The 17,772-nt window shown below is 37.4% G+C and overlaps 1 protein-coding gene across 1 annotated transcript in view; it reads right to left on the minus strand.

The window, feature by feature from the left end:
• Positions 1–3,610: 3,610 nt before the first annotated feature.
• Positions 3,611–17,772, minus strand: part of LEKR1 (leucine, glutamate and lysine rich 1) — a gene marked incomplete at its 5' end in the record, with an annotated part of 51,422 nt that continues 37,260 nt past the window's right edge. Inside the window, 3 exons of the mRNA XM_081329993.1 lie at positions 3,611–3,803; positions 6,781–7,098; positions 12,627–12,720. Coding sequence (XP_081186119.1) covers positions 6,793–7,098; positions 12,627–12,720 — 400 coding nt within the window. The 3' untranslated portion in view covers positions 3,611–3,803; positions 6,781–6,792. The remainder of the gene's footprint in view (positions 3,804–6,780; positions 7,099–12,626; positions 12,721–17,772) is intronic.

Genomic DNA, 17,772 nt, shown 5'->3' on the forward strand with positions numbered 1-17,772 from the left:
TGTCATCCACTTGCAGCATTCATATGAAAGGAAGCTTTCACATCAGCAAAGTTTTAGCTGAACAAGATATTTTATTGAGTTTAGAAAGTCTGATTAGTGTAAGGCACTTTACTAGGAACTTTGTGTACTCAATAACTCGGTCTTAGGAATAAAAACATTGAATGATTTAAATGTGGGTTGAAATAGGTTGAATGTTTGTGGAGAGGATGATCTTTGAAGTTCATGTTATGGCTGCTCATCAACCCACATTTAAGGGCAACTCACATAACAAAATTGGTATTCACCTTGTCATGTGAAACTTGACTCCATGAGAAATGCTGCCCTACAGAAAAACTTTCAGGAGCACAAGTCAGGAAAAAGAAGAGTCTCTAGATCAATGTTTGTTGAACATGGCAACTTTAAGCTTGCTGGCTGGAGAATTCTGGAAGTTGAAGTCCACACAGCTTAAAGTTGCCAACTTTGAAAAACATCTAACTTAGCTCCTGAATCCACACAGGGGCTGGGTTCACACACCAACTAATCAGTTAATGATCTAGCAAATATATTGTACAACCTGCAAACCAAGACAATGACAACTGTGCCTTTTTGTGCTGAACATGTAGGGCAAACACTTGTGTCTTAGTGTTTGGCAGATTGATGTTTTTATATATTACAAAAGCCTAGAAAATGAGTAAATTCAACAAGGTTAAGAATGTTATTTGAATATGGTTTTCATAATGAATGTCATTCCAAAGCTACTGTATACAAATAAATGCGGTATATATAAAGATTGAGTCAAAATGTCCACAGCAAAGACAGCCATGTACAGAATCATAGTACAGAAAATCAAATTAATACCTTTGTGGTGGTTGACTCTTCAGTTTGAGAATATTACAGAGCCTTATTCCATCCCTGTAGTCTCAAACTATATAGAACAAGTCTTCTACGACATTTCTTCAGATACTTGAAAGGGCATATCCACAGTCATTTTTTTTCTTCAAGGAAAAACATACCCATTTTCTTCAGACTTAATTTCCAATTACCTCATCATCCTGGCCATCTTCACCAGTTGGTTCCTCTGAATCTTTCTTAAAATGTAGCTTTCAAAATTGAACACAGTCCTCTGATCAATGTAGAATGATTATCTCCCATGATTTGGAAAGTTAACTATGCTTCCATTGACCAGGCTAAAGTTGCACACTGAAGCTTTTTACATGCATTAGTATCAACCAGGTTATCATACATTTTATATACCTGTGCAACTCTACTTTCTGCTAAGTAAGGGACTTTACATTTGCCTCTGTTAAACGTCTTTTATTTTCAGCATCATCCGTCAACATAGTTTTCAACTTTGTGCTTCTAGAATATTAGTCATCCCGTCAGTTTTCTCTTTTTTGTCAGCTGCCAATCTGATCATCATTCCCTCCACCTCTTCATTAGTTGATCCTGTTAAGGCAAAAAGTAGCTCTTTTCCTTCTGCTTTGTCTACCTTCTGAAGGAGACTGCTGTCAGCAAACCAGGACAGGAATTTCTCAAAAAAACCAAGTTTGGCAAACTTATGTTTAATTAAATTGGGGGGGAAGGTTGGGATAATTAAGGTTCCTTATTATAACTACTTTGCTCTTCTTTGAAATATTTTATTTATTTATTGTAACAGATTCTCTCAACAGCACCATATGGATGTTTTTAAGCATAATGTAGAGCTCCTTTTCTTATTGCTTCTGTTTGGAGGCAAATTGCATCCTTCAATTGTTCTGTTGCCATTAGGAGACTCATCCCACTTGGTCTGTCATACCTGTGAAATAGTATTTGCCTTTCTACACTATGAGTTTGAGGTCATTCTCTTTATTTTCCTGATTGAGAGCCACCTAGAGTTCAGTATAAGATGGGTGGCTACATAAATGCTTTAAATAAATATATAGATACATAAAAATTTTGAATGAAACAGTATGAAGATCACTGCACTTCAAAATAATAGTGGACAGGTCTTAGCCTTCTTTTGCATTACAGCACAACCTTGTTGATATTTGAAAATGCCATCGTAATCCACCCAACTGCCTTTTTCAAGACTGAAGATATCCATTTAAACTAGAGTCAACAGTTTCCAGAGCTTTCACTGAATGGTTCACTAGTTGTTGGTTGGTTGGCTATTTTTTTTAGATTAATACTCTGACTTTTCCTCCAAGAGTTCTTCTCAAAATTTTCTCTCAGGAAAATATAACAAAGTAATTTCCCTGGAGTGTTTGCATTCATTCTTGCTAGCTTTTCCTTTGTACAGGGAGCAATAATAGCATTTTTCCAATTATCGGGCACAGGTTGCAGCCTTTACACTCATTAAACAAACCATACAGCCGCTCCTTACACCAACCATTTAGCATTTCTCTAATTATAACATCTACAATTGTAGCCCAACCATTTTTCAACATAATCACAATTTTTGATGTTTTCTTTTCATCATTTTTATAACGGTGCCAGCACCCAGAGATAAAAGTCATTACCCTAAATAGGATCTGGCTGGCTCAGGAATTCTGAGAGTTGAAGTCCACAAGTCATAAAAGAGCCAAAGTTGCCTACCCCTGATCTAGGCCCTCTTCTGTAGACAAATACTGTGGCTGAAAGTAATGGCTGGGGAAGATATATTCCCACAGAGCTACATGCAGGAGTATCATTGGCTGCTGGGACAAACATCCCGCTCTACTTGAGACACTTTTGTACTTTATCTGCCATAGATGGCTTCTCTCTACGAGCCTCAATATAGGTAAGGATTTTAGAAGAAAACTGGCAATTGTACAAACAATTCAGAAGGTTTTTATTAACATGGTAACAATGGAAACGAGTGAGTTAAAATACCATTGCAAAATGGAATCCGTGGGTCTATGTTCAGGGGATGGGGAAATGAAGAAAGGAAGGAAATCACTTAAATTAATTTGTTGTACTTCATATACACACGATGCATATATTAATTTACATTGAGCTGGGTGGCTCCCGTAATCATATGTAGCCAGGCAGGCAATCACAAGAATATGTCTAGTCTAGTTTTGATGACATCGTATTTTTTAATGAGGTATTACAAAGTTAGACTGGGATGTTTCTCTATGACTTTTACTTTGCTAGATTAAGTGAATGTCTAACAGGAAGGAAAATTTATGCGTTGGACCTTGCTGCCTGCAGTGGCAAGCCAGAAACCACTATACTGAAGTCATCACCATTTTGTGATTGAAATGAGGAAGCATGATTGTATAATAAAATTCAAACTGCTTGGTAAGCAAAGCATGGCCTCATAGCTTAATAGCATGCTGCCAGCATAAAAATGTTCATCCCTAAAAACATGTTTATTCCCACAAATGTATTTTCTTGTAACATTACCTCTTGAAGGCTCATTTTAAGAAACTTAGATAATGTACCAAAGTTGTTGTTCCTGGGTAGCAATTCTTTTCTCATCATAGCTGACTCATTTGTCTTTGTATAACTGCTGTGATCCTTCTCCTGGATTCATCTAGAGACGTTCTCCTTTGAGGTGACTGCAATGTAGGTAGAGCAGGCAAGCTAACACTGAAGCTGTTTTGATTCCTACCACACACTACTGCTTTAGTGGTCCTTGAAATCTCAGATGTCATCCTTTTAGAAGCTTTTGGGCACCTCTGACTGTTGATCAAAGTCAAGGAGGAAGTTGAACTGCCCTGGTCGAGGGAACACTGTGTCAAGGGAAAGTTTCCACCAAGTTTTTTTAGTTCCATGACTTGTTCTTTAGCTTGAACCAAAGCCTCAGTAAGCTCATAGCGTTCCTCACACTCCCTGCGTACAGTGTCCTGGAGAAGGGCATTCTATGAGGATAAAGAAAGACATATTTCATAAGACATTATTGAGATGACAACAACAGATATATAAATATTGGGTGTTTTTAGCATCTCAAAACATAGTGTACTCAGAACAGCGTGTGCAGTCAACACATTGTGTACTGAAATGGTTACAACCATGCCACAGATAACCAGCATATCCAGGTGACAATTATTCTTATTAGCTACTGTGTTTCTCATCATGGGTGTGGTTAATAAAAATATTATGCCTGACATCTAAAGTGTTACTATATTTTAGATATACTAAGCAGCTTTAAAAGTATAATTAGAATCCCATCGCCTTATGGCATATCACAATCAATTTGCAATTTGCCATTGCTTAACCCCCCAGTTCTTTAGATATGAAGATAAAATCCAGTTACAATGACATAAGAATGAAAGATTTGCATCACACCAAAATTTACAGAGAGAAATGCCCATTAAAACAAATCAGTTGAATAAGCCACTTGGCATTCCTCTTTAAATGAACAATGTGCAGCATGAAGGAATAAGTCTCTATTTCTGAAAATAGGTTGATTTCATTGGATGATCTAATTTTGGTCTCTTTTTCTATGTTTCTATTCCAATCTCTTCTAGGACTGCTTTGCTTTTTTTTAAATTTCATAAACATACATACAATTTGTCTCTCAAATTGCCTGTTTTATTTTCAACAGTTTTCCTCGACAAACTTTCTCAAAGATAGCTTTTCCAAGCTGATTCTTGCCAGACTGCTGGACTTCCATTCCCAACTCCAAGTCAGATGTAAATTACTGCAGTGGAGGTCTAATATATGTAGAAGGCATATATTGTGATTAAGTGGATTAAGTGAAAAAAGCTAAATTGTTATGGGAAACTACCCGTATTTTCATTCATAAAATATTTTTTCCTTGACTCATGGTGCACAACTCAACAGAAAATATACTTTGCTTTATCTCACTAAAATGACACCTTGCTTTCCATGATGGACATTAGCTTTAACGATTAGCTAACTATGAAAGTGCTTCAGAGATTGAATTCATTTAGGAGTAGTGACTTTGCTTCCCAGGAAAACCACAGTGACCAGAAATGTCTTTAGTGCTTGCTTCAAGCCTTAGAATGGAAAAGTGGAAAGATAAATCAAGGCATCCTCATTGTAGCAGGCCTTCATGGCAGAAACCTAGTCCAAATTTGAATGTACCCACTAAAACTATTAAATCTGCCACTGAAATATTAATCATTTTAATTAAAAGTCCACTACTTTAAAGGATTTAAATGCTTTTTGCATTTTAGAATGATTTTTAAAAATGAACCAGGGGCAATTGTGAAGGCTCAAAAATAATATGAACCTGATTTCACTAATGATTAATCCAAGAGAAACCTTATTAAGTAAGACATGACATCATTTCTCTTTTTTTAATCAAAGTAAATAAAGTCATATCCAATATAAAGGGGTATGTAGCATAGTGGGGTATATAGATTGACTATATGCAGTCAAAATAAAGATTACAATAATGAATGTATCGATAATAACTAAAAACTGAACTACAGCCACTGACACAACACAAAACAATGCCCATGTTCCAATCATTTCTGTTCATCTATATGCACAGCTTACTGTCAAAAAGTTATAATAAGGCATGATTTTTATGACAAGTGTATCTATTTTAAGATACAATTCAATTAGGAAAACTTAGGAAAGGATATTCCATAGGCAGATAGCTAATTAGATTTTTCTTTCCTGCCTCTTGAATCAGAGGGATATATCATGAGAATCCTATAATTAGATTTGTTTTCCCCCTTTCCTTCCACCACCACTGTCAAAAAATGCCTGAGGGCCTAGCCAGGCTTGGGTAACTAAAGTATAACTCCCAATGTTTCAACAATTTAGACCAGATTTCCAAATATTCTGAACGTAATTCCTTCTACTGAAAGGAATTCAGCACAACAGTTAAAAAACAAATCAACAAAGCCAGGAGACTGTTCTCATTCTGTCCTGCCAGTTTTCAGAAAGCAGTGTTCCAGAAATATGTTATGGCTCTGAGGTTTGAGATTTGCTGTTGAAGAACAGGACTGTTTTCTCTACTACAGAATTTCCCATGAAGAAACAACTACTAAGAATATTTTAAGTGGACAGTATAAAAATAACGCCCAACAAAGGAACAAGTACATACATTAATTTTTTAATAATTTTAACCACTCAAATGCAAATCCTCCTTGCACTTCTTTTCCATAAAAAATAGGTTTCACTTCCTCTTTTACATCTTTAAAAAAGTTACATTCTTATATTTTTTTTATTTTTCTTGATTTGTTTTCTTTTAAACTCTTTTGACTTGATTTCTCAAATGCCTTTTGGCTAAATATACTACTATTCAATTGCAACTCTTTATTTTTCATTTTTTTCCTTTTGTCTTCATGCTCACTATAGGGTAATTAATGGAACAAATTCAGTATGTTGCTTTGAAAATTTTAAATACTTTAAAATTTATTCTAAATTCATGATGAGAAAGCTATTATACTACATAAACCTGACAGGAGTGGCATTATGTGCACTTTGCCCATTCCTAACTTTATATTCAAATCAATTGCCTGCCTCTATGAAATATGTGGCCCATAAGATTCTCTTTCCAAGCAGAAATCCCATTTACAAAAAAGAGAATAAAGAGAAAGTCCTATACATACAGTACATATTTATAGAAAATGGGTTCTATGCAGAGAAATTAATATATCATGATTCTCTTCCATGCCTTGATGAGAATAGCTTGCTTTAGACTTAATAATCTTAGATCTAGAATTGGTTTATTTAGCAGGCACTAAACCATGTGTTGATATCCTTGTTCATAATGGGAAAGAGAGAGCAACTGAAATGGTATCTGGTCTTATATTTTCACTCCTTGTCTAAATATCCACCATTTGTTAGGTTAGAATTTTTGTATCTCAAACAAACCAAAATATAAAAATGGATATCGTATAATGAACCAGGTCTGACCTTTGGTTGAGTTCATACCTCCTCTTGAACTTGATTCATTGTCTGAATCAATTGTTTTTGTTCCTCAGTTAGTTTCTCCAGTTCACAGGTCTTCTTTTTAATTTCTTCTTTCATCTCTTCTGTCACTGAATTATGAATGTTCTGTTCTTCCTTCAGCTGGAACTCAAGCTCAGTTATTTGCCTTTTGAGGCTTTGCCATTCTTTTTCCCTCTTGTGATCTTTCTCATTAACCTTCCTCTCTGCTTCATGGAGTTTCTTTTCAAGTGTCTCCATTTCAACCTTCAGTTTATTAGTAGCATTACATATCAACAGAGGTATCTGAAAACAAATTTGACATTCAATTCTTGTCAGAGAACTTTGACAAACATACCTTGGTTAAGTAGATTTAAATAGTTTTAAGTGATTTTGGAAGAACAAAGATAAGGAAACATCACACCATTCCATGTAAGACTTATAAAGAGCTTGTACTTAGCATGATATGAATATTAAAAAGTACTCTATAGTAGTGGAATTCACAAGATTTGGGAGTGATTAAAAACATTAAACTTGAATACATAAATGAAATAAATATAGTAAATCTTTATTTTCAAATGAAGAATTGCATAAGTCTTCTTAAACACACAACAAAGAGAGACAAACTTGCTTTTATAAATAAGTATCTTGGATGACTCTTAAAGGATTAAAGCAAATCTTGACCCATATTGGGATTTTTTAGTATGAAATAAATATAATAACTGTCACTTTTGTTTCATGGGGTTCTTGGTCCTACAAAACATCTCTGAAGGACTCAAGAAATATCAGTAAGGAAAACTCCTTGTAATGTTATAATTTTGTAAAGGGGATAAATACTCAGAAATTGGAATTATACAGGTAGTCCTCAACTTTCATTTAGTGACTATTTGAAATTACAACAGCACTGAAAAAAGTGACTTTTCACACTTACGACCATTGCAGCACTCCTTGGTAACATGATCTAAATTCAGATGCTTGGCAACTGACTCATATTTATGATGATTGCAGTGTTCTGGGATCATGTGATCACCTGTTGTGACCTTCTGACAAGCAAAATCAATGGGGAAGCCAGATTCCTTTAACAACCAAGTTGCTGACTTAATAATTGCAGTGATTCATTTAAGAACTGTGGCAAGAAAGGTCATAAAATAGGACAAAATTCACTTAACAACTGTTTTGCTTAGCAACAGAAATTTTGGGCTCATGTGTGGACATACGTTGAGGACTACCTGTATTACTGTTCATACAGTTGAATTCTGATTGTATAAATATGTGCATTTTGAACAGTTGTGACTAAAACACGAGACCATTTGCTGACTTCCAACAAGAATGGCTAATTTTGTAGATTGCTTATTAATATCAGAACTAAATAATTAGGGACGCGGTGGCTCAGTGGGTTAGGACGCTGAGCTTGTCGATCAGAAGGTTGGCAGTTTGGCGGGTCGAATCCCGAGTGCCGCGTAACAGAGTGAGCGCCTGTTACTCGTCCCAGCTTCTGCCCACCTAGCAGTTCGAAAGCACGTAAAAATGCAAGTAGAAAAATAGGGACCACTACGGTGGGAAGGTAACAGCGTTCCGTGCGCTTTTGGCGTCTAGTCATGCTGGCCACATGACCATGGAGACGTCCTCGGACAAACGCTGGCTCTTCGGCTTTGAAACGGAGATGAGCACCGGCCCCTAGAGTCGGAAATGACTAGCACGCATGTGCGGGGGAACCTTTACCTTTACTAAACAATTAACATCTAAAAAGAAATGGGACAACTCTGTGACCCTTTGTCCTATGACATAAAGAATGAAATTAAATTATTCTTGAGGCTATGCATTAACAAATAGCTTATTTTCAGTTGCTTAAACCTTGGTATGTAGCAGCTCATACTGATCTTTCTGATATTTTGCAATTAATTCCTGATGCTTTTGTTTCTCAATATCTAGTTCTATTTTGGCTTCTTCTTTGAGTCTAGCAATCTCTTCTTTGTGACTGGAGTGCTCTTTCACTCTATCAGTTTCAACCTAGAAAGCAAACATTTGGAAATCAGTTAAGTCTCTGTTCAATTTACATAGGCACAATGTTCAATGGACACAGTGTACAATGTTACTTGTGGAAATAAGGGGACTTAAGTTGGTCAAGACATGCAGCCTGATCCTTATATTTACAATTTTGATAAAAATGTACAAATAACACAAAAGTGTACAGCATTTGACAGTAATTACTTTGGAATACAAACCATAACAATAGTACAGAACACAAAAATTCATAAAAGATTTAGAAAAAGAGGATTACCATGAAAAGTGTTTCATTTCTAATCCATGAAACTCTAATCAATATATGTTTTATTTAATAAAGGAGAACATTTATAACTCAGGGTTGAAATGAGGTCCAAACGCAGCCAGGTATTTCAAAGTAAATGCATTATATCCAGAATCTAAAATTATTTAATAAACCCATTGGTTTTCATTGTGCATGTTTTTCTATTTTGTTCCCTACTGTAAGAGATTCTAAAATATGATGTGATTCCTGAAATGGAAGAGACAATCAGCTTTCAGACTACTTTATTGCACTTTTTCAATGGTAACTTAAAGATGAATTTCTTCAGCCAATATAAAATAATGATTTCATTAACTTAGCTTTCAATCAAAGTGTCACACCATGGGACATTTTTAAATCTCTGCAAGAATCTCTGAACAATTTAAAGACAGTATAAACATATAACAAATAATGTTGTCCAATATATATGGATATTAATCATTTTCTTTTCTTTCTTCTAAATTTATACACTAGTTACAATTTTGTGTAAAAGCTATAATAAAATGATAAAAGTAAATGTAAGTACAGCTACACATACAATTATATTTAAATAATCACTGCCAATAAATTATTAAAGCTGCATTGCAAAATGACATGGTTCAGTGTACAATTCTGTCAGACTCATACCCACACATCCACACACAAACCCCTATATAGAAAGAAAAAGATAAATCCTGTCTACCTAAAGGTAAAGTTTCCCCTGCACATGTGTGCTAGTCGTTTCCAACTCTAGGGGCTGGTGCTCATCTCCGTTTCAAAGCTGAAGAGCCAGCGCCTGTCCGAGGACGTCTCCATGGTCATGTGTTCAGCATGACTAGACGCCAAAGGCGCACGGAACGCTGTTACCTTCCCACCGTAGTGGTCCCTATTTTTCTACTTGCATTTTTTAAGTGCTTTCAAACTGCTAGGTTGGCAGAAGCTGGGATGAGTAACAGGCGCTCACTCTGTTACGTGGCATTCGGGATTCGACCCACCAAACTGCCAATCATTTGATCGACAAGCTCAGCGTCCTAACCCACTGAGCCACTGTGTCCCTGTCTACCTACACATCCTTAAAACAGAATATTACAGTTGTATAGTACTGTAATATTTACTAATTCATAAGTATAAGGATTTTAAGGATAGTTGAAATGTGAATCCCTATCCAAAAGAAAGAAGTCAAGTGATGCACCAGTTGGGTTAAATGCTTCCTCCAGTTGTTTATTTTTTGTTATTTTAGAAAATTAGAATATTTTTCTTTCACAAGAAAAATCACCTGCAAACCTGAATAGCTCTAAAATAGCTTTAAAATATTAGGGAAACTAATTAAGATTACAATTCTCAATAGCTTCTAGTCTAGTCTCAATAGCTTCTGGCTATACAGTATTTCTTAATAATTGCTGATGGACAGTTGTTAAGTCTTTATCCCATAAGCATTTAGAACCATGGTAAGAAAATGCTACTTTAGGTAACACAATCCATCATAGATCTTATGGTCTGTGGACCGGCACCAGTCCGTGGCATGCCAGAAACTGGGCCATGCAAACAAGCGAAGCCCCATCCATGGGAGGCAGGCAGCCCCCTCTGATCCATGGAAAAACTCTCTCCACGGAACCGGTCCCTTGTGCCCAAAAGGTTGGAGGCTTCTAAGTTAGAACACAATCTCAGTGACTAGATCTGACCTTATAACTTGGGAAATTGGCATCTATTTAATGACACATTTCTTTCTGCTGCATCAGAGTAATGATGTTTTTCTACTCAGGCATCATTTTTAAGTACCTTCATCATCAATCATGACATGTGGCAAAAGTGTTTATTAAGCCTTAAGCACATAGATCATAAAGAGTCCTAAAGCACTCTCAAGCCACTGTCAGCAGTACTGACACAAGTGGAAGCTGATCTCAGAATGAAAATATTTCCCATTAAACTAACACATGAAATCCGTGCAATTAATAACCATAATAATGAGAATTCTGAAAAAAAATTCTCAATTATCTTGTCCAAGTTGTCTAGCAATAATTTCTTTCTTCGTTTTTGCACAATATGTTTATAATGCATTTAGGGTACACGTTATTTGATTTTCCCCCCTCTTTTTTCAAAAAGAACATTTTATTCCCATATAGTGGCACAATGACCCAAGAACAAGACAGCATCATCTCTTTAGTCTGAGGAGAGCATTTCTGGAGCACTTGACATTCGGCACATTTTAATAGTTGTCAGCAAATATGTAAGTGCTGTCTCTTATTGCTATTAGTTGGTTACCTATGTTGAATACCAAGCTGCATAACAGATACCAACTGTGTAAACAGACCAATTCATGGTAAAATTATATCCTGTCTCTGAGAAACTGCTGAAAGGAAAAAGTGGGACATCTGAAAACCAAGTATTCACAGCCTGAGGTTTAATGGCCAAGCAGAAGTAGAAATACATTCTTAAAGAAGCTAAACCAAGACAAGAAGACAGCAAGTGCAGCAAGTACAGCTGGCCATATGATCTACACTGTCCACCTGCCTGCCTCTTCAGTGCAACTCCTCCTCCCGGCTCCCCCAAATCCCTTTGCCTTGCAACTGAGGGGGACATAATTGAGATAAAGCCAGTCAGGATTAAGTAGGAATTTGGTAGAAAAATTTCTAGCGCAGATTGCCTTAGGTGCTAAATCCTTCCCAGCTCATCTTCTCAATGTAGGCAGGCTTCTGAGTCTAGATATGCGTGTGAAGAAACCCACAATAAAATGGCCCAGTTTTGCTGCTGAGCAACATCACGGCTAAATAGTTTAACTGGGGGAAAAAAAGAAAGGGCAGGGATTATGGCACTGGATTATGGCACTGGGAAGATGCAGGTTTGAGTTCATTCTCACCCAATGAAATTCACTGATTGAACTACTAATTCCATCTCAGCTTAATGCACCTCACAGGGTTGTTGTTATAGGGATAAAATTATATTATATTTATATTTATTAAATTTTTATACCGCCCTTCTCCCGAAGGACTCAGGGCGGTGTACAGGGCAATAAATATTAAAAACGAAGTACAAAAGTTAAAAAACAATTAAATATTATGCCCGATATAAACAGTAATTAAAACCATGTTAAAAACCCAGCCCTTAACCCATCAAACCAGGCCGGATTGCTCAAATAAATAAGTTTTTAATAAATGAAGAAAGTTTAACAGATTAATCTATATTTTAGATCAGGGGTCTTCAAACTTGGCAACTTTAAGACTTGCGGACTTCAACTCCCAGAATTCCTCAGCCAGCCAGGGTACTTTATATTGTTTTATGTACAATATTGTTCTGTTTTTCAATAAAAAAATATTTTTTGTTTCAGAATTTTTTAAATTTTAAATGCTTTTAAAAATGTAAATATTCAGGGGATTCTGTGAAATAAAATCAAAGGAAGGAAACTCTTTTATAATATGTATTAATCTTAACTTTGAGCAAAGAATACAAAAGTAAAAGTATAATAGAGCAAACATTTGGATGCATTGTCTGACAACTAAGCAAGTTGTAGAAAACACACAAGTATAGTAATAACTGGAATACCTAGTATTACCTTTTCTTGCCAATTCTTTTCATTCAGCACTTTCTGCCTTACTGTTTCCTGCAGCTGTTCTGTTATCTTCTTATGGGAAACCAGTACAGACTCCCTAATTGTACAAAAAAAATCATACATAAGATGCATTCTAGCCAATCTAGCCAAAGAGATGATAAAAACAATTCTAAATGAGATTTCTTCTCCGACTCTCTTCAGTTCTGGCATTCTTCCAGCAGATTTTGAAGCAGTAGATCATATTTATATCTAGAAATCCTCCCAAAATAAAAAATACACTACATCAAAAGGTACCCTAATTATACGTCTGAAGGAATTTATAGCATTATGTTATTCCACAAATAACATAAGATACAGTAATTGGTGTACAGGTAGTCCTTGACTTACAACAGTTCATTTAAGTGATTGTTCCAGTCCAATATGTCGAAGCCAACGAAGAAAAAAGGATGTTTCCTATGTATTGCCTAGGCCCTAGCCTGAATAGAAAATTGAGGCATGGTGATCCTTTTACAAATACTGACTTCCTCAGTTGGGTGGAGCCAAGATGGTGGAGAGGCAGCAAAGGCTGTAAAGAGCTCCTCCAAAAGTAAGTTTTATTTTATTTTACTTTATTTTTATTTTAACTTTTTAACCTCTTTTAATATTGTATTTTTAACCTACCCCTTTTTAACTTTTTAAACCCATTTTTAACCCATTTTAACCTTTTAAACCATAGTTTTAAACTTATTTTTAAACCTGTTTTAACAAACTTGAATGGGGAAAAGAAGGAAGAGACAGCACTCTGCAGCAGAGAGTTTATCCAAGCCTTTGAAGCAGCAGAAAATGGAAGATTATATTGCAAACAGACAGTCTGCTCCAGTAAGTAACTCATTCGCAGGCACCTTATCAGATAAATTTAATTTATGTGACTCATTGGAGTGGGACTTACAAACTGAACTGGAGAGCAAACAGCGTGTAGAGCTGTCTTCCTCCCTCTCAGAGAGTGGCTCCCATCCTTGGAACCCAGCAACAGCCTTTTTTGCACAGGAGGGAGATGTAACAAATTTAAAGGGGGAAAATGTGACAGACTTCCTCTCTAGACAATGTTTGCTTACAGCTCAAACTGTAAACTCAATATATGATCTTTTGTCAATTGTCATAAATAAGGTCGACTGCCTGAAAGAATCTTTTGCAAAGTTTGTTAGGAGCCACCCAAATACTGTAGAAGGACTTGGGAGGATAACCATGGACAGACATGGGATGGCTGAGAAAATGAAACTAGAGAAGGACCTTGTTTTCCTCCCAAAAATTTGAACACCTACAGAGAAAACACTCAATCAGGCAAAGGCCTAAGAGATGACCAATATAACTACAGTTTGCAAGCTAACCAGGTTACTTTGCAAATTTAGACAAGAGAGTAAATAGAGGGCGTTGGAGCAATAGAGAAGCTATTAGGCTGTCCCTGAGCCAGCTGCTCCGCTGTGAATTCACTCTGATAGATCTACTACATGCAGAGTGGCTGCCAGCAAGAACGCAATGTATGAGAATTCTCCTATTGTTCAAGCAGCCCACAATTCCCTCCATGCTCTTCAGAATGAAGCCCTTTGTGAGCACCTTCTCAATATTTCCAATAAGGGTCTTTTGCTCAGAAAAGTGTGCCCACTCCTGAAACAGCGTCACCAAGAGGGAACTGTCGCTTTAAATATAGGCTGCAACAGCCCTCACACTACTAAGCCTGAGACTGCTGCAACTGAACTGACCCTGAGAAAGCAAAGAAGCAATATACAAACTGTGTTACCCACAGCTGCAGGAACTGCTGAGGATGTGCCAGAGGAAATGTTGATTGACCTATTCAGTGCATTGCCAGAACCTGAGCAAGTTAACATCATTCAAAGATTGGATGACCTAAAAGAGGCACCGACAACAACTCAATCTACAGTAAAGCCTCTATTTAATTTGGCTCCACTAACCACGCAACCTTGTGACAAGATATTTAATCAACAATCTGCCTTTACTTCAACAGTAAAAAAGGTGCTGTCACACAGGCTGAGAGTGGGGTAACTGCACTGACTGACCCAGCCTCTGAGAAACAACTGAAAGACAAAGGGCTTCATCACCCAGTGCCCCCTAAGCTGACAAACAATAAGGATATAATCCAGCTTCCATCCTCATTTGATTTAGAAGTTCCCACAACATCTTTCCACAAGATGAACCCTCAGCTAAGCCTCTCCAAAAATGGGCATAAATCTACATTTATAGACTTAAGCCAGAGTACCTGCCAATTGGAAAAAAAATCATTCTTGGAGCAAGAGCAGAGGCACACTGGCAACCGAGATATAGAAGAGCAACAACAAGTTCTGCAACCCATGAGGAGAAATATCGAACCTCACAACGTGTTTATATGGGAAGCTTAGATGATATCGACCCATCTCCAATGTCAAGTTGACATCTGGCATTTTTACCATCTAGCCAATCAACCAAGCCAGACCACCTTGCCTCTGAGAACCCCATACAGTTGATGACCTGGAACATAGCTGGCTAGAAAGGGATGGTTGATAGTGGACTAATGAGCTTTCTCTCTAGATTTGACGTAAATAGCCTTTCAAGAAACCTGGCTAACCGAAGTGGACGAACCACTACAACTGCCAGGCTTTCAGGGATGGGCCTCCCCAGCCCTAAAAACAAAGAACAAAGGGAGACCCTCTGGTGGGCTATGCATTCTTATAAAGCAAGAGTTGCAATGGCAGGGAGAGAAATTATATAACGAAGATAAGTATCCATACTTTCTAGCTGTCAAATTTGAATATGACCAGTTTGAGTTAATATTGGTAAATGTGTACATTCCTCCAACCACATCCCAGCACTATAATTCCGAATATTGGATGGGCTTGGAAGTTATCCTAGAAGGTATATCTATACTGTACCCTCAGTCCATAGTGGTATTATTAGGAGATCTGAATGCTAGACTGGGTCCCTCTCTGTATGAGCTTGCCCAGAAGAAGGGAATCCCAGGGGAGTTCTTTGATAACCATCCTCAGTAGCTCTCGAGAGACTGTAAAAGTAATGCTGCTGGCCTGCTCCTAGTCTCCTTAATTTTTAAGGGTAATCTCCAAATTTTGGGAGGTAAGGACAAGAATTACACATGCCCTTATACATACCACTCAGCCAATTCAAGTAGTGTACTAGATCTCTTTTGTGTGTCTAGAGATAAGGCTGACCTCTTCTCGGAGGTCACAGTACACCTTAGCAACAATAGCGACCATCAGCCTGTAAGTGTGACATTGCGAGGCCGCTCAGATTTAAGACCAAATAACATGGCTGACAGATGGCTCACCAAAAAGGTAGAGGTGACCCAAAATAAAAGGTTAATTTGGGCCAAAGTTGGTACTAAGGCAATATTAGAATGCCTTAAAACAGAGAATGCTACTAAGTGGGCTAGAACAATACAGTCATCTACTACTGACTGGATGTCAGCCTTCAATGCATTCTCCAATCTTTGTAACATACTGAAGAAACACCTAACAGCTAAACCTTCTACAAAAAGAGCCCAAGTGGGTAGACCTCGCTGGTTTGATCCTGATTGCCAGCAACTGAAAAAGAAATTGAAGGCAGCCATGAGGCTTGCCCAGAGGAATCCTACTGCCCATATACAAGCTAAGATGCTGCACACAAGAAGGGAATATAAAAAAAACCTATAACATTAAAGAAAAAACATTTTGCCATTTCAATCTGGTCAGAACTTGAGTTGGCTACCAGAAGTCATAACTCAGTATTATTTTGGCACTCTGTAGCAGGTATCCTGAAGGAACGGAGATTTGCATTTGACATACCAATCTCTGCTGCGGACTGGGAGAATTATTATCAGTGCTTGTTTGCCCACACCGAACCGGTAAAGATATTATTTTTAAACAGTGATTTGGTAAATCCTAGAACTCTCCCCCCTTGGCCACCAGTCTCAGAAAAGGAGATACAGTCCATCATTAAAAGCTTAAAGAGCAATAAAGCCCCAGGCAAGAATTTTTTACCAGCAGAATTATTTAAGAAATTTTCCAACTGGTGGGGCCCTGTATTAGCAGGTCTTTTTACACACATAAATAACACCTGCCATATACCAGATGGGTGAAAGATGGCAATAGTTGTCCCCATATATAAAAAAGGGAATAAAAAGGATCCTAGTAATTATAGGCCCATCAGCCTGATTGACATTGTAGCAAAAATATATGCTAGGTACCTTTTGAATATAATCACAATGAGGTGGTCACTGACCTCGAGCCAGACATCCTAGAATGTGAAGTGAAGTGGGCCTTAGAAAAGCTGAGCAACAACAAAGCTAGTGGAGGTGACAGTATTCCAGCTGAGCTATTCAAAATCTTAAAAGACAGTGCAGTAAAAGTGCTACACTCAATTTGCCAGCAAATTTGGAAAACTCAACAGTGGCCACAGGATTGGAAAAGATCAGTTTACATTCCAATTCCAAAGAAAGGCAGTGCCAAAGAATGTTCAAACTATCGCACCATTGCACTCATTTCTCATGCTAGTAAAGTCATGCTTAAAATCCTACAAGCTAGACTTCAGCAGTATGTGGATCGAGAACTACCAGAAGTACAGGCAGGATTTCGAAGAGGCAGAGGAACTAGAGATCAAATTGCCAACATACGCTGGATCATGGAGAAAGCTAGGGAGTTCCAGAAAAACATCTACTTCTGCTTCATTGACTATGCTAAAGCCTTTGATTGTGTGGATCATAACAAACTGTGGCAAGTTCTTAAAGAGATGGGAGTACCAGACCATCTTATTTGTCTCTTGAGAAACCTATATGCGGGTCAAGAAGCAACAGTGAGAACTGGACATGGAACCACTGATTGGTTCAAAATTGGGAAAGGAGTCCGGCAAGGCTGTATACTGTCGCCCTGCCTATTTAACTTATATGCAGAGCACATCATGAGAAAGGCAGGGCTAGATGAATCAAAAGTTGGAATTAAGATTGCCGGAAGAAATATCAACAACCTAAGATACGCAGATGATACCACTCTAATGGCAGAAAGTGAAGAAGAACTAAAGAGCCTCTTGTTGCGGGTGAAGAAGGAGAGTGCAAAACTTGGGTTGAAACTTAACATTAAGAAAACCAAGATCATGGCATCTGGCCCTCTCAATTCCTGGCAAATAGATG

This window comes from Vipera berus (assembly GCF_964194415.1).
Source record: "Vipera berus genome assembly, chromosome: 5".
Taxonomy (NCBI): Eukaryota; Metazoa; Chordata; class Lepidosauria; order Squamata; family Viperidae; genus Vipera; species Vipera berus.